Here is a 27,356-nt window from a genome sequence, read left to right as displayed (position 1 = left end):
CATTAGTTAACTACATTTATTAACATGAATAACAAAAAACAATACTTTTATAGCATTTGCTATTCTTGGTTAATGTTAAAGGAATGTTCCAGGTTCAGTATTCAAGTTAAAGGGGTCATGTCATGAGGAATAAAATGTCTCTTGATATTTTGACATATAAGAGGTCTTTCTACTATAAAAACATGTTGTAAATCCCAGAACTCAAAACTTAATCCCCAATGCAATAAAAGCATTTATTGGAACCAAGCTGCCAAAATGCCTTGTTCCCTACTTCTGTGACAACTCTACGTCACTTGGGGTACTCATTAATTCAAGACGGCCTCTACAGCAACAACATCAATGCCTATTTTAAAATCATCACACCCATGGCCACGCCCACTGGTACTCACTCGGCTCATAAACAGAGAGAAGGACAAAAGGCCAACTGTCTTTGTCCCCACTACTCCTGAACACGAAAGGGGACCCATCTGGAGTATTTAGAATTATTTTTGCATACAAACATGTACTACACAGACGTCTTTGACTGTTGTCATCTCTCATGCTTTTAAAAGACGCGGTGTCAAGTTACAACTCTGAAAAGAAGATGCGTTTCATCAGCTGCTGTGACTCCTGTTGTTTTGTTGCTTTAACTGCTCAACAAACTGTTATTTCGCCTATCAGCGATACATTTGATTGTTGGTGTATGTAAACGCACTAGATGGACGTCTTTGACCATTTTGATTTGTTTCTGGCGATGTGCACCTCAGTGCAGGATCACAAACTGAATGTGTGCATCTTGTGAAGCAGTCATAAAATGAAGGAATTGTCACTGAGGGATATGGGACAGTTAAAAACACTATTGGAGGGGGGCCTGGGTATCTCAGCGAGTATTGACGCTGACTACCACCCCTGGAATCATGAGTTCGAATCCAGGGCATGCTGAGTGACTCCAGCCAGCCAGGTTTCCTAAGCAACCAAACTGGCCCGGTTGCTAGGGAGGGTAGAGTCACATGGGTTAACCTCCTTGTGGTCGCAATTAAGCGGTTCTCACTCTCAATGGGGCGTGTGGTAAGTTGTGTGTGGATCGTGGAGAGTAGCATGAGTCTCCACATGCTGTGAGTCTCTGCGGTGTCATACACAACGAGTCATGTGATAAGATGCGCGGATTGACGGTCTCAGAAGCGGAGGCAACTACTTAGTAGGTCCTCGTGGTGGCGTAGTGACTCGCCTCAATCTGGGTGGTGGAGGACGAATCTCATTTGCCTCCGCGTCTGAGACCGTCAATCCGCGCATCTTATCACGTGACTTGTTGAGCGCGTTACCACGGAGACGTAGCGCGTGTGGAGGCTTCACGCTATTCTCCGCGGCATCCACGCTCAACTCACCACGTGCCCCACCGAGAGCGAGAACCACATTATAGCGACCACGAGGAGGTTACCCCATGTGACTCTACCCTCCCTAGCAACCGGGTCAATCTGGTTGCTTAGGACACCTGGCTGGAGTCACTCAGCACGCCCTGGATTCGAACTTGCGACTCCAGGTGTGGTAGTCAGCGTCAATACTCGCTGAGATACCCAGACCCCCGAAATGTACATTTCTAATGTTTTGGTGCTTGTTTATTCTTTTCCGACTGAGTTTCAGAAATGGGCTGCACACTGTTAGCCAAACATAACAGAGGGTGTTTACATTGAAGTTTAAAGGAGAAGCTGAGGCAAAAATGTTGCTTTTCAGAAAGATGGTCAGAGACGGAGTCGAAAATTATCATATATTACAAAATTATGACAGTTCTGGTGAAATAAAACGTAACTATCATTATTATCAGTGGACCTCAGGGAAGATAGTGAAACTATAAAAAAAGAGCATTTCATGACCCCTTTAAGCTCACTCGACAGCATTTGTGGCATAACGTTGATTACCACAAAAATGTATTTCAACTCATCCCTCTCCTGACTCGTTTTCTTAAAAAAGCACAAATCTGTGTTCCAGTGAGACACTTACAATGGAAGTCAATGGGGTCAATTTTTGGAGGGTTTAAAGGCAGAAATGTGAAGTTTATCATTTTATAAAAGCACTTACATTACTTCTGTTAAAACTCATGCATCATTTGAACTGTAAAGTTATTTAAATCATCATTCGGTTTTAGGGTTTGTCGATATTACATCATCATTGTAACAAAGCTGTAAAATTGGCAAAAGCTTTACACAGATGCGGTTAGTAAGTGAATTGTGCTTTTTTTTTTTTTTTTTAAAAGAAAAGTAGGAATGAGACAAAGTGACTTTTTGTGGTAATCAAGATTATATCACAAATGCTGTCGATTGAGCTGATCCCGGAATATTCCTTTAATTTCAACATTAACTGATGTATTTGTTATCCTTAGTTAATGCAATATGAACTACCATGAACTAAATATTAACAATGGTATTTGTATTATTTTACACTAATATGCAGTGTTTAACTAAATTATTGTTAATTGTTAGTTCATGTTACCTCACGAACTAACTAATGTTAACAAATGGAACCTTATTGTAAAATGTTACCAGACTTATCAATAACAAATTCACCAGCTCCAACATTACAACAAAACAAAGCAAAAAAATAAATAAAAACAATGCAAAAGTCGAAGACTGTGTATTTAACGTCTTTTATGAACTATTCATGCCATGAAGCATTGCAAGTGGCGTAATCGAATGAAAAAATATACAGTTAAGTACTATAAGTACTTTAAGTCCCCAGAAATTTACTTTAAGTATAAAATACCACATTTTTGAAGTTAACTTCAAAACATTAAGATATATAAATTCGAGAATGACTCTTGTGATAATAAGCAGTAGCTACTGAGCTCTTAATGAGATTCCCATTTCCATGGTAACGGCAACTTCTCCGATTGGAGGATTTTACTTTAGGATTACGGTCAATGTAGTACTTCAACAGGAATTCAGCAACTCAACATGATTAATTAAAAAAGTTGACATCACACTGACTTCAACAGCAGCATAAATCATCATACAGTATAACCTCAGAGCATGAATGTCTGTATAGAAACGTTTATACGTTATTGTTCAAAATTAATTTCACTATGAAGAAAATGAATGTGATTTTTACATTCAGAACTCTACTGCTATGCTCTAATAAGAGACAGATCAATTAAAAACATGTCGTTCCATCATGATTTACTGTACACGAGGGGAAACAGGTACTGCATCATAAGCGTTTCCTGTTCATGACTGTCTTAAAATACTAAAGTCTCAAACTCTTATTTGCATAGAACAGTCTTGATGCCATTAGAGACATGGCGTGAAGACAGAAAAATAGATTATGTACCATCTGTGCTCAATTAAATCTCAAACAGCACACGGAGCAGCGATGAGAGACGCCCACGCGCCGCTAACTGCCGCCCAAACTCTCCTAATGTGCCACGAGAGGTCAGAAATACACTATTCTGGACCACGAAACATAAAGTCGTTTAGCTTTTATTGGAGTGATTCTCCATCTGCTGTGATGTGTGATGTTTCCCTTTAGAGTCATCAAACGCTGTGTGTCTGCAGTGAAACGCCAATACCAATGCATTTTTACATCGCAATCCTTGATTGCCGTTTCAAGGAGACACAGCCAAAGTGATCTTCTTAATCAGTATTTCTGTCTTGTTTTCCAGTGAAACTATCTAAACATCCTTAAACAAGATTCATTTACTTGAGAAGCAACGTTGTGTAAGATAATAAGACACATTTTTAGTTAACATACAGCAGACTGTGGACTTCTAGAAAGTAAAGTCTGGTTAAAACATTTGTTCACTCTCTCACTAGTTGATTTAATGTGTCTTCTAACAATGTCCAACAGTGTGTGTTCATGCATCACAGGAGATTTATGTCATTCAAGTCATGAAAATTCATTTCCAGCACATCTCACATTCTGGAAATGATGCTGATGGAAATGACATTTTTAACGCTTTTCAAATAAAATGACAGACTTGTTTGTCTTGCTAAGGCGGATTTCAGAGCTAACATTTTATGTGTCCTAAAAACACACAATTAACCCTTGTGCGTCAATTTAAAAAAGTTACTCAGAGGTCCTTAGAGGACAAAAATATCCAAGTCAAAAAAACTGCCATAATAATATTATATATACATTTTTTTAACCAACATCAGTCCTGATCATAACTACCAAATATTCATTCATTTAACCCTTTAAATGCCAGTTTGTTTATATAATGTCGCTGTTGTTTTTTACACACACACACACACACACACACACACACTTCTCAATAAAAACACACACACATTTCTCAATACACACATACAAAACACACTCTGATATCCATACCAACACACACACACAATTTTATCTGCATCATTTATTCAGTTGTCCTGCAGTGCTCTATAATACAGCACACAGAGAATAGGGGAAAAGCATGTATTTGCTCCGTAGGCTAAACATGAGAAAAATGGTGCCATCTGGTGGAAAATATTAAAAATCTACATTTTGAAGCCAGGGCTCCGGAATGAAAGCATAATATCATAGAATTCATGATTTTATGCTTTAATGGCACTGGGATCAAATATTGCAGTTTTAATGGGTTTCTATGGGGATATTTTTTTTTCTTTTTTTTTTTTTTTTTTTAAAGTATTTTAAATGTAATTTACTTTAAATGTAATTTAATTACATTTGTAGTTACACTGATAATTTTACCCCTAACCCTACCCTAACCCCAAAACCTAATTCTAACCCCTAATCCTAATCCTACACTTACTCCTAAACCTAACTCTAACTCCTAATCCTAACCCTACCCTTAGTCCTAAACCTAACTCTAACTCCTAATCCTACCCTTACTCCTAAACCTAACTCTAACCCTAACCCATAATCTTAACCCTACCCTTACTCCTAAACCTAACTCTAACCCTAACCCATAATCCTAATCCTAATCCTAATCCTACCCTTACTCCTAAACCTAACTCTAACCCTAACCCATAATCCTAATCCTACCCTTACTCCTAAACCTAACTCTAACCCTAACCCATAATCCTAATCCTATCCTTACTCCTAAACCTAACTATAACCCTTAATCCTAATCTTACTTCTAAACCTAACTCTAATCCATAATCCTAATCCTACACTTACTTCTAAACCTAACTCTAATCCATAATCCTAATCCTACCCTTACTCCTAAACCTAACTCTAATCCATAATCCTAATCCTACCCTTACTCCTAAACCTAACTCTAACCCTAACCCATAATCCTAATCCTACCCTTACTCCTAAACCTATCTATAACCCTAACCCATAATCCTAATCCTACTCTTACTCCTAAACACAACTATAACCCTCAATCCTAATCTTACTCCTAAACCTAACTCTAATCCATAATCCTAACCCTACTCTTACTCCTAAATCTAACTCTAACCCCTAATCCTAATCCTACCCTTACTCCTAAACCTAACTATAACTCTTAATCCTAATCTTACTCCTAAACCCAACTCTAACCCATAATCCTAACCCTACTCTTACTCCTAAATCTACCCATACCTCAACCTAAGTAGCAGTACATGTGGGCATTTTGCAGAACAACATGTAGTTACACAGTAAATATATAGTCTTTAACTACACAGTAGATAAAGACGCCTGATATATAGTGTGGCCCATCTTGTTTTAAAGATGTTTGGATATTTTTACTGATAAACGACAAAAATACTCAATAATAATAAGAAAAAGAATAACTTCTTTGCAGTGTTTGGTGGAAATGACCCCACAACTGTGGGACAGTCGTAAATATATATTGCATAATAAACATAATAAATATTGAAATGATTTATGTTCATTTCACTAGTTGTTTAGATTATCATAGTTTTAAACATGTAATAATTTGCATTTTTATAATGAATTTACATAGTTTAGTATTGAAAGTCTGGATCTGAAGGCTAAAACAGTCAAATCTATACAAAAAAGACATTAAAAAAAAATAAAATAAAAAAAACTCATACTGAAGCAAATGTATTTTTCTTACCTACCGCAATAAACAAAGTGTTTTAAGCAACCTTTAGTGAGGTCCAAGCTAAAAAGAGGAAAAGGGAAAGAAAACTAAACTAATTCAAGATACATTCTCTCAATGCAAGTCTTAGTATCCTACACAATGTTGCTTCCCAAGTAAATGCATCTTGTTTTAAAGATGTTTAGAGATTTCTGGAAAACAAGGTAAATACACAGATTAAGAAAATGATTTTTGCCGTAAACAGAATGATTGACTATTTACTTGACTGTGTTTAAACTGTTCCCCATGAATTCAACCTTCTATCTCAGGGAATGAAAAGGTGAAGGATTATTTGTGTGTTTGTGCACAAACAGCTCTGAACACACGGTGTGTGAACTGAAAAGCGTTTGGATCACAGACAGCAGAAGTCAGTGTGTCATTGAAAGCGTCAGGCACATGTATGTCGCCGAACACAGACTGAAGAAATGTGCAGTGTTGTTGAAGTTTAAAGAACATGTTTCAATTAGTTCACTGGATCACAGTCACCCACCTTTAGTGGCCACACGAACACAATCGATTTTGGTTTCCTGTGAGAGTGAAAGATAAAGAGAGAGAGAAGAGGGGGAAAGCATTATTTTGGAGACATTATGAGGTCATTTTGACTGCTTGAGTCCTCTACAGATAAAGCTGCTGAGTATTCAGGGTTGTGATGGAGCAAGTTCATTTATTTGTTACATTTTTAATGCCATTCGCAGAATCAAAGGCTATTTACATGGCAAGATCAAAGTAGTTTAAAAAGAAGAAAAAAAGACAAACAATAAACTTCTTACAAGTTTACAATAAGAACTGTTTAAGATCTTTGATGGAGCAAGTTTAATTTGCACGTGTGTTAACAGTTGCTGTCACAACCAATTGGAAAGCAAAGTACCACCCAAACTGCCACCATAACCACATCACAGAATTAAAAATGCAGCGCAAATTCATTACATAGTCATTCTCATTTGTTTAAGTGTAAACACAAACTCCTAAACCTACCCGTACCTCAACCTCAGTACCAGCAAATGTGAATCTTGTGAGAATTTTGCAGAACAACATGTAGTTACACAATAAGTACGTTGTATTATATGTTATTTAATGTTAGCACATAGGGTGGGTTAGGGTCAACACTAACCCTAACTCTAACATAAAGTGGGACCTAGTATTTTCATGATCGATCACTGCTGTCACTTCTGAGTCCTTGAACACTCGTGCCAGTCGCTAATGCAAATATATGAGCTTTCATATCAGGTCTTGCAGTCTTTCTTCCGGTCAAGTTTGACCGTAAAACGCAATACATGGAAAAAGAGGGACAATGGAACAAGGAGTGAGAGACAATGGTCTGTGTGTGTATCAGTCAGCTGTCAGACAGACGGATGTGTGTGGTCTCGCATTCTGACGGGCAGAAGGGTATCAGAACATGGAAAAGTATTAAGTGCTGCTGTTGTGCCAAAAAACAGCAGTAAATTCAACCACAGTGGAGGAAGTTTCACCACACGGCAGCTTTGAAGCTGCTTTCCAGAACGAGTTCGCTCTCGAGAGAATCTATATATCTTCAGAACATTACACAAAGAGACACACTGGAAACTAGGTGGTCCGCTGGTCCATGTCTTACAAATGTAAAGGGAAAATCAAAGCAAATAATGTCTTAAGCCAGGTTGCATTGAAATCCCTGCAGCTTTATGACCGCAAAATGCACTTGTGATGCACGTTGCATTATTAAACATGCGACAGATGAAGCTGTGAGATCGCTGAATAATTGACCGCAGCGGAGATGGAGGGGATCAGGTACAACAGACGATAAAACATGCAGATAATAAACAACAGCGAGCGAGATGAGGTGACGAAGAGTTAATATCAGCACTGGCGAATGTTCTGTTGAGACGTGCATGTTTGAAGTGGTTGGTTATGAAAGAGGTTAAAGTTCTCATTCAGAACTATTTACGTCGGAAAATGCCTTTTGTGCGAGCAAGATCATTCAAAAATGGGGACAGAATTAAACAACACGGTCTCATGACAATTCGTAATAATAGGTTAGTAGAAGATGACAGAATCGTAAGAAATCGTACAAGTTGACTTGTGAACCAATGAGCAATGTTATTACAATTGTTCCTACTTTTAAACTCAAACCCCAAGCTAGACTTAATCATACAGTGTAACCCTTTACCCAGACCTTAAACCTAACCATGACTTTAATCGGAAAATCCCTGTTGACTAAATAAACATCAGGCTTTTGAAAGTGTTCTTACGATTTTTCGTAATTTTAACCCCTTACCCAAACCCAAAACGTAAACCTAGCCATAAAGTGTAACCCCTTAAGGCCCGCGTATACTTCGGTTGTCCGCGTTGCTGATCTCTCCGTGCACAGTATGCATGACGCAAATTTCCGTCCGAGATTTTCTCGACCTGCAGACGCAGTCCTTATCTGTGTGCATCATCAGCGCATGCGCCGGCCATTGATTGTACTAAAAGAGTATCACAAAGCAGCTGTAGTGGGAATGCATAAACGTGGTCAGAACAGTGTACTCAGAAATGCAACGTGGTCGGCCGGGGGCGATCCGATCCAGAAAGCAGAAAAATTAAGTATACCCGGGCCTTTACCCTAACCTAATACTAACCATGATTTTAACAGAAAGAGATGAAAGAGAAAGGGTTTGGAACGAGACGAGGGAAGCACATTACAGACATTTGTATTGCACAAATAAATATGGAATGAGCAAACAAATTTGTTCACAGACATTTTCTTTCTTTCTTTTTTTTCTCCCCTTTTCCCCCCAATTTGGAATGCCCAATTCCCAATGCGCTCTAAGTCCTCGTGGTGCCGTAGTGACTCGCCTCAATCCGGGTGGTGGAGGACGAATCTCAGTTGCCTCCGCGTCTGAGACCGTCAATCCACGCATCTTATCACGTGGCTTGTTGAGCGCGTTACCGTGGAGACGTAGCGCGTGTGGAGGCTCATGCTATTCTCTGCGGCATCCACGCATCACGCGCCCCACTGAGAGCGAGAACCACATTATAGTGACCACGAGGAGGTTACCCCATGTGACTCTACCCTCCCTAGCAACCAGGGCAATCTGGTTGCTTAGGAGACCTGGGAATGTATAGAGTGCAACAGTGCCCACCCACTTTTTTTCAGCCGTCTTGGTTCCGAAAGTATTTTTCCTATAAAAAAAAAAATGTCTGTAGGCTTTTCATAAAATCCTTCATAAAAGAGTTGTAATCCATGAACCAAAGCAACCAGCTCCGAGGTGAATCACAACATCACAAACTTTGATTTGAAGCAAAAATATTTGAAAACTGGACAAAAATACAATTCTGTGTACTTACCGTCTTTAATGAGGGAATGAACTACAATCCCATGAAGCATTGCGAATGATATAATCGAATAAAAACGATGGAAATATGTACAACAATTGATTATAGGTTGTTGATTATAAGTATAGAAACAATATATTTGAATTTTACTGCAAAATATTTCAATTTATACAAGTCTGAGTGTGTAGAGAGATTTGCATCATTCAAAGTGCATCATGGAAGTGGGCGGAGCTGCTGGACTTGATTGGGTCTCTGATTGGTGAAGCTTTCTCTATTGAACTATGGGTAATGTAGTTGTTCCAGTATTAAGCACGATTTTTAAACAATGGGTTTGAAATATCATTGACTGATGGCCTCAACAGAAGCATATACTTTACCATTAATTAACAACCAACAAATGGGATTTTTTACTTCCGGAACCAGACTGTTGCACTCTATTGTATCGATTTGAAATTCTGTTTGCTGATTGGTTGGTCTAAAAAGGGTTAAGTCGCTGGATATCGCTGTATCAAACAAAGGATGGATGGATGCAACACACCACCCAAATGAGGATGGTGTGTTGCAAAGATGTAGAGGAGTTTGTGACAGTCAGGGCTGTTTCTAGGCATAGGTGAACTAGGCGGTCACCTAGGCCACCACCTGCTGGGGGGTGCTAACCCCCCCCCCCCCCCAATGGGGGTAGCTATAGGGATCTCGCCTAGGGTGCCAGAATGGTCTGAAACGACCCTGGTGAGAGTGACACTTTGTCATTTTTCCTGCCAAACACTCCAGGCATCTGTTTAAATCCACTATAGGAATTTCCAGCCCTTTAAAATACCATAATATTTCCAGGTTTTCAGTGACCGTGAGAACCCTGTAACACATAAAACTCTTCATGCAGATACATATCTTTGCTATGACTGCTGATAAAAAGCAAAAGGCCACGAGAAGTTTGATTTGAAGCAACTGGTGGAGTTTCCCGATGCGTCGAGGTTGAAGGTTGTTCTCTCTAATAAGCGTCCTTTCTGAAACAGCGGTTACCTGACCTTCCCCGCGATCTGTGGGGAGCTGCATGCAAATGTCGAGGGTCTCACAACAGCACGTACAAACACACTTCCACACACTGAGCACATATTTAAATAGGACACACACTGACATTCTTATGCACACACACACACACACACACACAGATGTCTTCTGAAGTTTTATAACAGAATTAAAGTGATAAACTAGCGAATTCTCTTAAAAGTGTTTGTTAAGGAGCTAAAGAGAGTGGGCATCACACACACACACACACACACACACACACACTCACACACACACACTCACACACACACACTCACACACACACACACACACACACACACACACTCTCCGGCGGGCTGAGCGCCTCCAATTAGACACACTGAATTATCTAATAGCTGCAGCGTCTCTCAGCCGTGCAGAAATAAAGGAACGGCTTTTCATTAGGGTCAATTTGCATATAAAACAGATAGATGGCTGATAATTCTAATTTCCAATTAGATTCGAGTGTTAATAATGCATCCGTGAATGGCCGCCGAGTACCGACCCTCTGAGCAGAGTGTTTTATACGACTCGGGCTGCTGTCTGACTAGTTATATCGGCTGCAAATTTGGCCTCTTAAATGACATCCGGACGATATCAATTCACCACTTCCTGCGGCTTGCAGATTCTGAAGTTTTGAAAAAGAACAGCATTTCCAAAAGCACAGTCTGAATGTACAGAGCCCCTTAGAGGACAGGGAGGGGATTTTTGTGTTCCCTCATTATTTTGGGTTATGAATTATAAAGGGTGGACTTCAAAGATACTTCATCATTAATCTTACAGTGCACTCAATGTCCTTTAGATTTAAACATTGCCCACCAACTTCTACTGAGTTTACTCAAATAATACATGACTTATATTACACATGTATAACTTATATGTGCATTATTTTCATGCTGTTTAGTCAGAGGGGAACTTTTTCAATCACATTTTTCATTTCAACTGCTCAGTGATGACTTTAAGACAGTACAGCATGATTTTCTGTAAAGCTGCTTTGAAACTATGTGTATTGTGAAAAGCGCTATACAAATAAATACGACTTGGTTTTACTAGAGTAACTATGGTTCAACTATGGGATTAGTAGTAAAACCATAACCACAGAATTTACCATGGTACCATATTTTATCCATGATATTCGTAGTAAAACCACAATTACTGTAGTACCATGTTTTTGGCATAAAGATTTTGATTTTAAAATCATAGTTTTCCTGTATTATTACTACGACATGAATATCACGGGTAAAATATGGTTTTACAGTAGTAAAATCATGGTAAATTTTACAGTTCGGGTTTTACTACAATGGTAACAACTATGGCTACTGTTTTAAAACCATGGTTAATTTTCGTAATGGATGAATAAATACGGAGCCCTTTTGAGGACGGGGCAGGAATTTCTTTTCTGAAACAGTTTTGTGTGCCCTTGCAATAAATATACCATGGTATTACTACACTAACAACATTTCAATAATATGTGTTTCACTGTGTTTACTGTAGCAAAACTATGGCTTTACCATGACAGTTCCAGGTTTTTTTTTTTTTTTACTATTGTAAAATTGTAGTAACTATAAATGTAATAGGCTAACCATGTTTTTAGTTTTAGTTTTTTGGCAGATATCATGGTTTTACTATATTATTATTGTAGTAACTATGAAAAGTGAGCAGGTTTTTTTGTTGTTGCAGAAACCATGGTTTTAATACAGTATACTGTATCCATATAGTAGCCATGCTTTTACTATAGAATACCATGGCTACGCTTGTGGTTACTACGGTTTTATTCAAAATATGTTTACTGTGGTGAAAACATGGTAAATTTATTGTGACGGAACACAAAATTATTGCTCCTAAGATGCTCCGTACAAATGTGACCGTGGTAGAATTTTATTTATTTATTTATTTTTTGATTTTCTCCCCTTTTCTCTCCAATTTGGAATGCCCAATTCCCAATGCGCTCTAAGTCCTCGTGGTGGCGTAGTGACTCGCCTCAATCCGGGTGGTGGAGGACGAATCTCAGTTGCCTCCGCGTCTGAGACCGTCAATCCGCGCATCTTATCACGTGGCTTGTTGAGCGTGTTACCATGGAGACGTGGCGCGTGTGGAGGCTTCACGCTATTCTCCACGGCATCCACGCACAACTCACCACACACCCCACCGAGAGCGAGAACCACATTATAGCGACCACGAGGAGGTTACCCCATGTGACTCTACCCTCCCTAGCAACCGGGCCAATTTGGTTGCTTAGGCGATCTGACAGGAGTCACTCAGCACGCCCTGGATTCGGACTGACCGTGGTAGAATTAAACTTTTACAAGAATTAAATTTACTGAACGGCCCCACAGAACGATAACAGAACTCAACAGATTTACACCGAATTGAAACACCTGCATTTCACTCATTTCTTTATCGCCTCTTGCATGTTTGTTTATTAAATATCTTGGCTAATTTGATGATGCTTTTAGCTATGAATAAACATGTATTACTTTCAGTTCATTTTCACCTTTTTACCTCATTTAAATCCATTCTGCAGAATTCCACAGATGTGCAAAAAATATCCACATATTCCAGTTAGGCCTGCAACTCTGAAATTGCAAGCAAAGATCGGTTTCTACTGCACTCATAATTTGACCTCGCCAGAACATTGAGCAACTCTGTTGAGAAGACAATAAAGAAGCCAAATAAAAGTGGAACTTCTAAAAAGAAATAATTTGAGGAGGAAGGCAAATGGAAGAGCGGTTACACCGAAGGTCACAAGAGCGTTTCGCTGGGGTTCTTCGCAAATGGACTTGTGTTTTTCTGTAAACGAGTGTCACCAGGGAGACGAGAAGCTGCTTCCTGTAATTGGTGGCACTCTGCTAATTGGGAGTAATTAAAGAACAGTAGCTTGCGACGTGAAGAATGTTGGAAAAAGATCTTTTTAAAGCAACAAGTCCAGAATGGAGCATGCTTGACCAGGTGCAGGTCGCAACAGATGCGATTAATCAAAGTGAGCTAAAGATGGCATCTGACCTGTGAGATAACAATGATGCACTGTGAAGTCCACAGTTTGTTCAGAAGCTTTAATTGCAAGAGTCTTAATTGCATCAAAGAGAGAAAAAGTTCCACTTTCAGGGCAATGAAATAATTTAACAATAAAAAATAGAACTGGGTTTCATTGCAAAGGGCAAAAACTGACAGTGTTTAAATTATTCTGGCTCCAGTGATCACTAATTAGCAACTTCAGTTTGTCTCATATAAAATGTTTTCTTAAGTAATAAGTGTTTGCATTTGTGCTCCATACTAAGAGATCACCTTTACCATTTTCACCCGGTGAAGGAGGATAAAACAGGTGAAAAGAACAATCAGAAAACCAGAAACTCTAGTTTGTGAGGGTTGTTGTTAGTTCTCACCCCGTTGGCCGTGCTCACAGCCTGGTAGTAGATGCTGTAGCTCTTATGGGGCAGCAGCGGCATGTTCCAGTATCCATCATACGTGCGGTTGTCACCGACGGTGAAGGGCATCGGGGCCTGTATGCGAGCGGCAGGGAACTCGGCTGTGAAGTAATACTGTGAGTTGAGTACGGATGCATTCTGGAAGTGAATAGGGATCGGGTAACAGCGCAGGATCTCTGCCGCTCTCTGTGAACGACGCGGGCGCTCCTCTTCAACAACAACCTGATACACGCTGCAGAGAGAGACACAGAAGGTTAGATAGAAATATGCAAACTATACAGTTCATATCTGTTATCCATTCACTGTTGGTAGAGTTTCAAACTGACATAAGGATAACTTACATTTGTTAACTGGTCAAGTCGACCGATGCTCATAATCTCAAAGAGGCCAAAAGTGAACACCATGCTAACATCACTGCACTTTAAAATGAACTACGGGCCTGAATGATTATTATATTCATATGCAATTTACATTGCACTCCACATACTTCAAAAAACACCACAGCATTACCATCATATACATACAAAAACATGGTCTTACCATTGTAAATCTTGAAAAAAAAAAAAAAGAACACGGTATATGGTACAATACAAAAAATTCTGGCACATGTCCAAAAACAGGGCATTACCATATCCTACAAAAACATCGTGTTATTGTGGTGAATGTAAAAACAAAAACACTATTACAATAGGATATATAAAAATATATGGTATTACCAGAGTAAATGTCTAAAATACCAAGGTATTACCATGATACCATGACAAAAAATTATACAACTAAAAATGATACCATGACAAAAATGGTCAATGTAAAAAAATATATGGTATTTCCATGGTAAATATCTAAAATATCATAGTATTACCATGGTAAAATGTTCCAAAAAACCCAAAATAAAACACGGTTTACTGTGGTCCATGCAAAATATATGGTATTCCAAAGGTAAATGATGAAAAAGACATGCTAATAATATGGTACACGAAAATAATACATGGTATTACCATGGTAAATGTCTAAGATAACACGGTATTACCAAAAACACTATGTCAAAAAGCATGTTACCATGGTAAATGCACACACACACACACACACACACACACGAAAAAAAACTTTACCATGGTACATGTAAAAATATATATGGTGTTACCATAGTAAATGTCTAAAATACCAAGGTATTACCATGATACTATGACATAAATGGTAAATGCAAAAATAATACCATGACAAAGATGGTAAATGTAAAAATTATATGGTATTTCCACGGTAACACATCTACAAAAAAACAAAAAAAAAAACATGTTAACATGGTAAATGTCCAATAAACCACAGTATTACCATGGTACATGTAAAAATAGATTAGTATTCCCATGGTAAATTTCCAAATAATAACAGTGCAGGTACAGTTTTCACACACTTGTATTATGAGCAAGAACGTTTGAGCTTTTAGTAAAATCTGGGATCTCACTGGCAGATCACAAACACACAACAGCCAAAATGTCTTCAGTGAACCATATGAGCGTACCGCGCTGATTAATCAGCGCACACTTCAACAGGACGCTCCTTAAAGCGGATAATCTTGCCGGCTAGCGGTTAGACTGGCACCGGGGCTGAGAAGCCAGCGGTGAGCACTGATGTTAGTCAAGAGTGTTCCTCCGAACAGATTTAATTAACTGGCTAAAGCCGACAGCCCGAGGCCGGCGAGAATCCAGCTCCGCACGGAGCACGTTGCCATATAATTTATAGCACTGATAACAGAGCGGTATTTAATCTGTCTATACCTCTGTCTCACCTTGCTATTTTCAGATATTAAAACTCTGAACTTTGACACCGAGCACCACAAGTGCTGAATTCTTGAGTGCGGCCAATTCAACGAAAGAGCCCAAACCCCCCCGGCGCTAACACGGACGAGAGGTTCGACAGAAGTTCACTCTCATCGTTGAGTCAGACTCACGGCTGCGTTTGATATGTAGAAGAAATAATGAAATACGAAAAGAAGGATGGAAGCTTTTTTTCTTCAATCAGGCGGATCAAGAGAGCCGGAGCTCAGAGTCTGAGAGAGGATATTGGCTGTCTGTGACACGCTGAGACAAATGAAATAGAGGTGAAATAACGAGCAGTCGGGTTTCGGGTCTCTTTATTAGAGCCAGGAGAACAGTGGAGTCGGAACAGAACAGAACCCCACCTCCTACAGCAGATCCTCAAACTCTCTCCTCCTCTGTGCCGAGAGAAAAATTAGCTTTACAAGTACCCAGAGCGAGACTCGATTTGCTCTTTAATATTTCAAACGCCTAAAGGTCACAAAGCTGCTTCTGCTGCCTCTCTATCAAAGACAGTTTAAATCTGTGTTCCAGTTACACTTACAATGGAAGTCAATGGGGACCATTTTTGGAGGGTTTAAAGACAGAAATGTGAAGCTTATAATTTTATGAAAGTACTTACATTTATGGTGTTACCTCATCATAGCAAGAAAGTTGTAAAATTGGATATAACTTCACACAAAAATGGCATGTAAGTGATTTTATGACTGGCACCTCTTATAAAGGTGTTGGTTTGTTGTCCAGCACTGGGTCATTGACAAAAAGTTTATCCGAGGTGATAAAAATGAGAAATGTTCTAAAAAAAGAAAAACCACAACTTTGTGTCCATTTTGGTATCATGTTTAGTTTCATGTTATTGATACGAGTAAATTTACATCTGCATCCAACTCAAAATCAATGCTGTAATGTAGAATGAGCATTTCAGTGAGACAAAATGTGCAATATTATTGGTCTTTTCACTTACTTTTGAAATATAATAACAACGTCACTTTTATTATTAGTTTCTGTCTTCGCATTTTCATTTTATAGGCCCCAGATACTGCCCTCCATCTGCTTGGGTAAGGGAATGAAGTGGGGGGCGTTCATCAAAAAACGGTTGAGAACCACTGGTCTAAAGGGCTGTGTTTTTTGGTCAACAGATCGGTTTGTTACACCACATGACTTTAATTCAGTGATTTGGTGAAATGGTTTCACTGCTCATTTTTCTTTAAAGAAATAATAATAAAACATCATTTCAAACTACTTAAGCCAACATTTCTTTTTTTAATTTATTTATCCCCTTTTCTCCCAATTTGGAATGCCCAATTCCCACTACTTAGTAGGTCCTCATGGTGGTGCGGTTACACACCTCAATCCGGGTGGCGGAGGACGAGTCTCAGTTGCCTCCGCTTCTGAGAACGTCAATCCGCGCATCTTATCACGTGACTTGTTGTGCATGACACCGCGGAGACTCACAGCATGTGGAGGCTCATGCTACTCTCCACGATCCACACACAACTTACCACACGCACCATTGAGAGCGAGAACCACTAATCATGACCACGAGGAGGTTACCCCATGTGACTCTACCCTCCCTAGCAACCGGGCCAATTTGGTTGCTTAGGAGACCTGACTGGAGTCACTCAGCACGCCCTGGATTCGAACTCACGACTCCAGGTGTGATAGTCAGTGTCTTTACTCACTGAGCTACCCAGGCCACAAAAATTTCAGCTTTTCTGTAATATGACATATTTATGATTGAAACAGGATATTCAATTAGATAAACATGTAGGACAGACTTGATTTGCGGTAAAGAGCCAAACCATACTTACAGTAAATATGTATGATTTATGTCTTTTTTTTATTTTTTTTAAATATGTATGATGAATTTTTATTTCATGTTGACTTTAAGAGCCCCAATTCTTGCTCAATTCAACGTACTATCCAGCATTTCAAATGTTGGAAAACGTGCTGAATTACACACAAGCATTGCTTTCTCCACTGATAAACGAAACCAATAAAGAATTCCCTGTAAATGTCTAAACTTTGACTCAGAAGTTCCATGTTTCTAACTCATCTGTTCATAACGGCAGTAATCAAGAGTCACTGATGCAGCTCGATCCCCCTCCGACGAACGTGCAATTAAAATGTGTGATTGGTGCAATTAGTGAAACATTATCCGCAAGTGAACGGACTGATAGATAATTGAATTAAGAGGGTTTTTAGGTTAATCAGACACGGATGGATTATTTCACAAAGGTTAATAGAATCAATAAATTATGTTGGAGAATAATTTACTTGCTCACTAATCACCAACTAAAAGTTCGACAGTAAATCCTGTAGAAATGAGATCAGATGCTCAGCTGAAAGAAGGTCGAACTGCTCCATTTGACAACAGCCCAAAATAAACCCTTTTTCTGGAGGGTAAATTGTGTTTTTTTCACCCTGTTGCTTCATTTGGAGCATCTGTTTTGCTATTTTACCCCCTAAAAATATGAAATGACACCGTATGGGTTTGAAATAGAGCATGCACGAAGTGTTTGACGTACTGTACATCAAGATTCAGATGACATCATGAAATCAGTCTGGCTTTCTGAACTCAATAACTATTACACTTCCACATGAAATTCACTGGGTGATTGGGAAATTCATTTAATTTAAAGTTTATTAAAATTTCCATTACAAATGACTTTTCAAAGCCCTTTTAGCATGTGGCACCACACAGCTGCGTGGTCACTATTAAGCAGTAAAATAGGACATAATAAAATATTAATTATAGCCAGAGAGGCTGGTGAGAGACAGTTAAATCACAGACCTGAGCTGAGAAGAACAAAGGCCAGAGTTAGAGGAGAATAATTCATACTGACAGATTATATCACAAGCATCACAGGTGTAAACCACTGCATCTGTGTATCATAGCAGAGTTCAAATTAAATATCAGTGAAACTTAAAATTAAATCAAAACAAAAATAAACAGAGGTGAAATAATCAAAAGACTGAGTGAACATGAAAGACAATCTAATAATTATCTAATATAATTCAGGAACAAGCTGGGAATATGACTATTAAACAAACACTTCCAGCTGTTTCATTCACTATAGTCAACGGCGTAACACTTTACAATTTATTCTTTCATTAATGAATACTTAGACATTATATCATATATCATAGAGACTTGGGGGTGGACTTTTTGTACTTGGGCCAGTAAACAAACCCCAACCCTACACCCAAAACACCCTAGCAACCACCAAGAACACCCTAGTAACCATTAGAACACCCTAGTAACCACAAAGAACACCCTAGCAACAACCAAGAACACCCTAAAAACCACCTAGAACATCAAACCAAACATCAACAACACCCTAGAAACCATCCAGAGTACCATAGCAACCAAACAGAACACCCAACCAAACACCAACAACACCTTAGCAACTACTGGAACACCCTAGCAACCACAAAGAACACCCTAGAAACAACGTAGAATGCACTAGCAACCACTTAGAACACCCTAGAAACCACCCAGATCTCCCTAGCAACTACACAGAACATCACAGAGACCATCCAGCACCTTAGTAACCACACAGAATGTCCTAGCAACCACCAAGAACATCATAGAAACCACAAAGAATACCATAGTAACCACCAAGAGTACCCTAGCAACCACACAGAACGCCCTAGCAACCACCCCGAACACCAAAGCAACCACCCAGAACACACTAGAAACCAACCAGAACACCCAACCAAACACCAACACCCTAGCAACCACAAAGAACACTTTAACAAACACCACAACACCATTGCAACCACCCATAACACCCTAGAAACCACCCAGAACAACCAAACACCAACATCACCCTAGCAGCCATTAGAACAACCCAGCAACAACAAAAAAACACAATCACCCAGAACATCTTAGCAACCACCAAGAACACCCTAGAACCACCCAGAACATCATAGAAACCACCCAGAACACCATAGTAACCACCCAGAGTACCCTAGCAACCACACAGAACGGCCTAACAACCACTAAGAACATCATAGAAACCACCAAGAACATCATAGAAAGCACCCAGAACACCATAGTAACCACCTAGAGTACCCTAGCAACCACACAGACCTCCCTAGCAACCACCCAGAATGTCATAGAAACCACCCAGAATGTCCTAGCATCTTAGTGTCAAGTTTTACCTGGACCAAAAACCCTAACACATTTTCATCAGAACATGTAAAGATCAAGTAGTTATCATTAAGTTGTTCATGTAAGTAATAAAGCGTTATAAAACCTGTCCAGTAATAAAGGCGGATTTTTAATGAACTCTCAGGGGATGTATTGGGGGAATGTAAGGATGATGGTTTCTCTCTCATGCTCTTGAAATGAAGCCCTCAACCTCATCAAATCCTGCAGTGAGACAGACAGAAGCTCCTATCTTCCTCACATCCATCATCTTCACTGATTCTGACTTCAGGATCCATGACCTTGAAAACTCTTCCAGTAATGAATGTGGACAGAGCTGAATCCATGGGAATGAGCAGCGACTGAGCACTATGTGCTGTGACGCTCATTATAACCAGTGTGAGGAATGTTTTGTAGTAATCGGCACACGAGACCATAACAAACTGAACACACCTGCAACAACAACAAATGCCTGCTAAATGACCAGAAGAGCTCAGACGCGCTCATTGCACCGCTGCTCCTACACTCTCGCCTGACACCAATTAGGCCTCCTCGCACCCTGCAGCCGCTTCAACCGCAGATTCAACGGGTCATGTGGCCATTTACCAATTATAGGCCTTTTCCACTGTGAGCTGGGATGCTTTGGGCGAAGACTGGGATTTATTTTTCATGTGTTCTGAAGAGAAGACATGAGAATTCCTCACCTAGAGCTGATAGTGTGCGGCGTCAGTGATCATTTCAGCCGTATACAACAGGATCTGAACAGGGGCAAGTGCTCTCAGCTCATAAGTGTGCATCATGGATTAGCTCTTTGCTGTCTGAGGTCTGAGCATAATGCTGCCAGGTTCAATGTCTGTCATCCAGGCTTGTTGTACGTGTGATATATGTCAGATTAAACCCAGAGTCTTGTATGTATCGATCAGTCCTGACTTAAATGCATTTCTGAGGTGCCTGAATTGATGATATGAACTCTGAGGATCCTTGATTTATCCCCTTTCACATAAACCAAGATCTGGATTGATAGCCCACGAGGATCATCTGTGAATTCTGTGTGAGAACACGGATTACAGAGGCTAGAAGTTTTGGCTATGACAGAAAATGTAGGCTATAGCAGGAGCGAAGCAAACATTAAATTAAAAACTTCCTAGGTTCACTTTCACTTTTTAGGAGAAAATGGATGTATTTTAAGTTTTGTTTTGCTTAGCTTTGATGAAAGACAAAAATGTTAGCCATCCATGTAAAATGAAAACTTTAACACCAAGCAAAAGCCTTTGTTAACCAGTAGTATGAACAAATGTGCAAGCGGTAATCTTACAATGACTAGCATCTTACAACTACTGTTTCAGCAAATCAGATAGGACTACTGGGCAAAAGTCATATGCAATAACTTAATTAATATTAATGAGCTAAGCTGGTAAGAGATTAACATCCATATTTATGCTCCAAGAGTCTGACATAAGAAACTGATTTTAGGATGGGCTTTTGGCAAAAAAATTTCCAGGAAAAGCTGTATTTTTGAGAGAGATATTTGAGTCATTTGTGCAATGTAGACACGCCTGTCATAACAGGACACTTCTGAAAACCCCCAAATTATAATAGAAAGAAAATAGAAATTTCTGTAAATTCCATAAAGACTAAATACTGTCCTTTGTACAGACGTCAGTCAAAATTCATTTAGTGGAAAACATCATAAAATGACAATCACATCTTAGTTTCAGGGCTAAAAAAGCATAATGATCATGTTTAGTACATTTCATTTGAATGTCTGGCAACATATTCCAACTAAAGCTGTAGCCTATTTTTTAAAAGAGAAAAGCCATTTCTTTTTAAAGTTTGCACACCTTTCAGAATGAAATGTTCCTGAAGAACCCCAAAATGACATCTATTTATTTATTTTTAATTTCCCGAATCTCTGTAACGACTAATTACTGACCAAAAGGAACATGTTAAACAAATTTACTTAAAATTTGTTTGGCAAAATATTCCAGCGAAAGCTATATTCCTTCAATAAGAGAAGCCATTTCTAAAAGTTGGGACACCAGTAAGAATAAGCCGTTCTTCTAAATCTGTAACAGCTAAATATTGACTAAAATGAACTTCACTTTTATGAAGAAAACATCATCAAATAATGCTCAGATTTGAGTTTCAGGGCTATAAACCAGCACAAGTGGGCCGTCCGCTGTACTTTAAGAGGAACCAGGGAAATCAAAAGTGGATAAAGAGTTCTTTCAAGGGTTTCTCCTGAGATCTCCCATACGACCTATGCAATAATAAAAGCTGCTTACTGTATCATACTGCTTTCACGTTCAGTTTAATAGACAATATCTTTACCTTGAGAAGAATCTTCTCATTGAGACATCATCCATGATGTGCTGAACTCTCAAGAGACCACGTGTTGTGACCAAACCCACTATTGTCCCCTTCTTTATCATGTTGGCTCGCTCTGATAACATGTCATCGTTTCTCAAAGCAAAGAGAAGCCCTGAAGCGGCATCTCCACCTCTGCAGAAGACCTGAAACAATGCAACGCTCCTCTAGAGTGGAAAAATGGCTATTCTCTTGGAAAAAAAGAGCACACACGGATGCACGACACCCCAAGGGATGAAAGCGAGAGCAATCCGGAAAACTGCAGGAGTAATTGTGTACGGAAATAGAGGAGAGTGGCTGCTTTTACCTTACACTTGGCTGCGACGCAGCGAGGCAGATAACAAAAAGGCAAATATGTGTTTTACATGAAAGGCGTGATATACCGTAGTAAACCAGCGCAAATTGTTTGCAATACGGGCGCTGGTCTTTGTACAAGTGTGCGGGGGCGACGCGGGCCACCTCAGGCCTGGCGTGGGAGACAAAAACTGACAAATGCTAATGTTAATCCCCTTACACTTGTAGCAGCACTGAAGCACATTGAGCCAGCCTCTGCGTTTTCATGCTAGTCATCTTTGGTCAATAACTGGAGGTGCATTCCACATGCAAACAACACGCCAGACACCCGGCATTGGTTGGCGAATACAGCTAAGACACTCTAGTGTTCAATTAAGACGAGTGTTTTTATTCCTAAGCACCCTTATTGAAAAAGGCATGCATTTTTCTCTCTCAAAGCAATCATGTTTGTGATTGGATTGTAGCATATCACGATGAAACATCTGCTTTTTGAAATTCAAACACTGGCACTTTCTAAGCCGATCTGAGATTGTTAATGTTTCATAATGCCAGTATTACATTCATCATTTTATAAACACTAAGCTGTGCTCTTAAAACATGTGATGTAATGAGAGAATCGGTGACATCAATTATAATGGCCGAGACTTCAAAATGCTAATCTACCCTGCAAAAACATTAGTTTGTTACTGAGTATTTTTGTCTTATTTTCCAGTGAAAATAACGAAACATCCTTAAAACAAGAAAAAAAAATACTTCGCAAAATGGCATAAGATTTGAAGTTGCACTAACACTGAAATCTAACAAAAATTGGTGCAATTCATGCTTAAAACAAGAAAAAAATATTTGCCAATGGGGAAAGAAAAATTAACCTGATTTCCCTTTGAATCACGTTTTTGAATTTTTTATTACCCCATTGGCAACTACATTTTTTTCTTGTTATAAGCACAACGTTACAAATTTTGGTAGATTTCTCTGAAAGCAAGACAATCTTATGTCATTTCTCAAGTAAATGTATCTTGTTTTAAGAATGTTTAGATATTTTTACTGGAAATCAAGAATAAAATACTCAGTTAGAATATGAATTGGGCAGGAGTTGAGTTGATCCATTGGGGATTGATTGGTTGGTGTAAAGTGTCCAACATGGCCTCCTGACAGCTCGTAATAACTCGTACGGGATGGCGGAATCTTAAGATATTGCACAACTTGGCGTGTACGAAAAGGTACGACTTTTATTTCCACAGAGATCAACCCAACAACAAACAGAGGACAGGCATCAAATTATAGCTAGCATCCTATCCAATGGTTTATTTTAAGAGAGGAAACGTCTGTGACTGATGTGTGCTTGCGGTGCATGCTGTGAATACAGTGAATCTTTCACAATAAGACCAGGAGCAAGTACTGTACTACGAAAGTAAATAAGAGTCATTTCATGTTGACTTAAAGCATTTATTAACACCTTTCTATTCTCATCCTGCACAACATTGTGTCATGCTTTTCCAGTTCACCTCCAGGCTTCACCTGAAAACTGAATCTCATTATCTCAGTGTAGAACTGTGAGTACTATTTGAAGAAAGCGTTTATGTTTTACTCCATTGATGGTGAATAATGGCGTACTTCTTTTTCATAAGTGTCATACCGTGCTGGAGGGAAGAGCAGACACTGTGAGCTCTGCAGGTTTTATTTCCTCTGAGCGTATCATTCTCTTCCTCTTTTGCTTACGGTATCATTTTATTCCTCAGTTCAGGAATGAGTCCCTGTATGAATGGCAGAATCATTTCAGATTTAAGTGCACATGAGCACTGTAATAGTAGTTACAGTTTGTTCCTCAGTTTACATATGGCACACAGACCATCCGGCTGTCCCAACTAATGCGCACGTGTGTTCTCAAGTCTACTGACAGGCGATGTCTGTTTTTAAAAGGTGATTGGCTCTTCTACATGTAAGGCAGAACTTCCGTTTCTACATCCGTCATATTGGGCGTTCCTTGAATACAAGTGCTCCGTCTCTGCAAAACAGTCTATGATATCATGCTATGGTAGAAATGGCTCAACCATTTATACCACAGTAGTGTTAATCTCATCAATGAAATTACTGACGGAATGTTCGTTGACAAAGTGTTTTTGGATTTTGGCAACGATAACGAAGACGAGACAAAAAAGATGCATCATGACAATAATAAAATCGTTTTAATTTAAACATAGTGGTGATAAAAATATGACGGGAAAAAAGTATACAAACAGTCCACTTGAGCTTCGTCAGTTTTCTCATGTTATAAATATATAAAAGTCATTTCAATACATCGTACTAATCTTTTCCCAGTTACAGGTTGTTTTTAAAGGGCTCTGAAAAGCGTGAAATGGACTTAAAATTTTCCCTATCTGATCCCATTAACGAGTGATTAATCATGTGACACCCCATCCAAAAATTTAGCACCCATGAGCAAAGATGGCAGCCTCTATTTTGCGCACTTCCTGGGAATCCTGCGCTAGCTGAGTACTGCCATAGAGATGAATGGGGATGCTATCGGATATCTCTCTGCAGGTAGAGCTGCTTGTTCAAAATGAGGGGAAGATAGGTAAACTTTGTCAAGACAAACTCTGATGTTTAAACTTGTTAGAGAAGTTTTAAGATTGGTGGTTATACAGACATTACATTAAGACTAACCAACAGCTAGCTAGCCAGATAGACAGACTGTCACATAGATAATAAAATAAACCATCAGCGAAACGCGAGATTTGCCCAGAGGTTTTTTTTTTCCTGAAAGTCAAGGCATCAGCATTTCCGTTGCTCCAATACCACTCCATCATGAGCATAACATATATATATATATATATATATATATATATATATATATATATATAAAAAGATCTTGATTTTGTCAAACAGGCCTATAATAAGACATCCTGATCACAAATACAGAAAATTACAGACCGCGAGTGCGGGAGGTAGCCTACAATATTAATTAGCTACCACAAGCAAATATTCATTGAGGAAATTAAGAGATTTGTGGCCCGGAATATGACAAAGTTCTGCGTTCACATTGGAGAAAACTGTGACGAGGAGGAGGGTGGGGCCGGGCCGTGACTACGCATGCCCGACCCCCAATCAGGCTAATCAGCCGAGGAAAGGAGAGGGATAAAGGCAGCCGGATGTGGCAGTTCAAGAGAGAGAGAGCCACAAGCAGCTGCCCTGTGTGCGTTTGTGTCTTTAAGTTTTAATTTTACATTAAAAATTACTTTGACTGTTCAGCCAGTTCCCACCTCCTCCATGCCTGACTTTTAACTGTTACATTGGTGCCGAAACCTGGGAAGGAGGAGGGACGCGCTGTCGTGGAGTCCTCACCACTGCCGTCCAGACAAAGGAGCAGCCGCTGCCGTCAACGAGGGGAGGAGGGGCTTGCTGCTGGCCGCCAGAACGCAGAGGAGTGTTCCATCTGCCAGGGATCGGAGGACTCGCTGCTGTCTGCCCCAGAAGGACGGCTGTCATCCACCAGAGGGTGGAGGAGTGGTCGAGGACCAGGTGGTCGCCGGTCTGAAAACCGGCGAGCAATTTTCTTTCTCTCTCTCTCTCTCTCTCTCTCTCTCACTGTCGCTCTACCTCGCCCTTTCCCTCTCCTTTTTTCCCCCCTCCCCTTGTCCCCTCCCCAGCACTAGAGAGGCAGGGAAAGACTGCCGGCAGGTGCAGCCGAAAGGACAAGCTGGCATCCGCCAGAGGGCGGAGGAGCGATTGAGGACTGGGCGATAGCGCTTCCGGTAGCAAGTTCTTCTCTCTCTCTCTCTCTCCTCTCTCTCGGTGTGTCTCCACTCGCCCTTTCCCTCTCCCCACGCCTCTCCTCATCTCTCCCCCAGGTTTGCAGGAGGCGGGGTGGATCACCGGCGTCTCCCCTCCAGAGTTAGTCAGACCGTTGGCACCCCAGCCTGAATCGGGTGGGGGAGGAGTGTGACGATGAGGAGGGCGTGGCGGGCCGTGATGAAGCACGGCTGGCGCTGAATCAGCTGATCAGCGGGAGAGCAAGATAAAAAGAGAGATGCACGCAGCCACGTTGCATGTGTGTCTGTGTTTGTTTACGTTTGTTTTAAGTAAAAATTTATGTTGACTGTTCAGCCGGTTCCCGCCTCCTCCTTGCCCAACCTTTACCTGTTACACTCCTCTTTTAGATTAGTAACCTATAGGCCAAAATTAATGTAGGTTAAAAATATATCGCACTTGCAAATTTCCTATGGATACTGCACAAACATAACATAGATTTCCATAATTGTATCCAACTGTTTCTGCTGATTTGGATTAAAACGTCCCATAAATACATGCCAATATAAATTTTTATTTTAATTTTATTTTTTTAATGAAATTGGAATGGTGTGAATCTTAACTATAGAAGTTTACAGACGCTTAAACTAAATTTATTAAAATTGGGGTGCGAGAGAGGAGCGTCTGGCCGGCGTAATAGCTGTCACACATTGCGAATGCAAAGGCTAAATTTCTGACACTGCCAGAACTTTGTCGGAGGCTAAAGATCACCGCAAAGACTATTATTCGCCCGTCGGTGAGCATGTCACACTAAACGTTTTAAGATTGCCGATTTTGCCCTACAACAACAGAAATCCTTTAGGATTCCCGAAATTTGTCTCAGACGGCAGAATCGAGGCCAAAATCGTACAATGTGCTTTACAGATCAATGTTTTTAAAATGTGCAAAATAGCTGAAAAATTTAGATTAAAACAACCTCAATCATTTACATAAGGTAAACACTAACCCGCCGAATAACTGAGTACTCGGCTACTATTCGGGACGGTTAGTAGTAAAAATGAGTAGTCGTTTAAGTCCTAGTATATCGGCTATTTTACAACGCCTTCGAGTGGGGCTCATCCAATCAGCATTTATGATCTGAACTATGTGTTTTATAATATTCTACTGTTTTGAGTCTCAAGTGCTATATAATGTGAAGCTGACGGACTTATCTTTCATTT

The 27,356-nt window shown here is 39.8% G+C and overlaps 1 protein-coding gene across 10 annotated transcripts in view; it reads right to left on the bottom strand.

Moving 5' to 3' along the window:
• The window catches only part of LOC127434615 (receptor-type tyrosine-protein phosphatase mu-like), a 316,778-nt gene that overhangs the window by 91,854 nt on the left and 197,568 nt on the right, over positions 1-27,356 (bottom strand). For all 10 annotated transcript variants that reach the window (XM_051687456.1, XM_051687457.1, XM_051687461.1 and 7 more), the window contains exons 12-13: positions 13,720-13,993; positions 6,492-6,528 (exon numbers count right to left, since the gene is read on the bottom strand). In XM_051687456.1, the coding sequence (XP_051543416.1) occupies positions 6,492-6,528; positions 13,720-13,993 (311 nt within the window). The remainder of the gene's footprint in view (positions 1-6,491; positions 6,529-13,719; positions 13,994-27,356) is intronic.

This window comes from Myxocyprinus asiaticus, chromosome 44 (assembly GCF_019703515.2).
Source record: "Myxocyprinus asiaticus isolate MX2 ecotype Aquarium Trade chromosome 44, UBuf_Myxa_2, whole genome shotgun sequence".
Lineage (NCBI taxonomy): Eukaryota > Metazoa > Chordata > Actinopteri > Cypriniformes > Catostomidae > Myxocyprinus > Myxocyprinus asiaticus.
The sequence above is the reverse complement of the archived record's forward strand: the minus strand, read 5'-3'. Positions and strand labels throughout refer to the sequence as shown.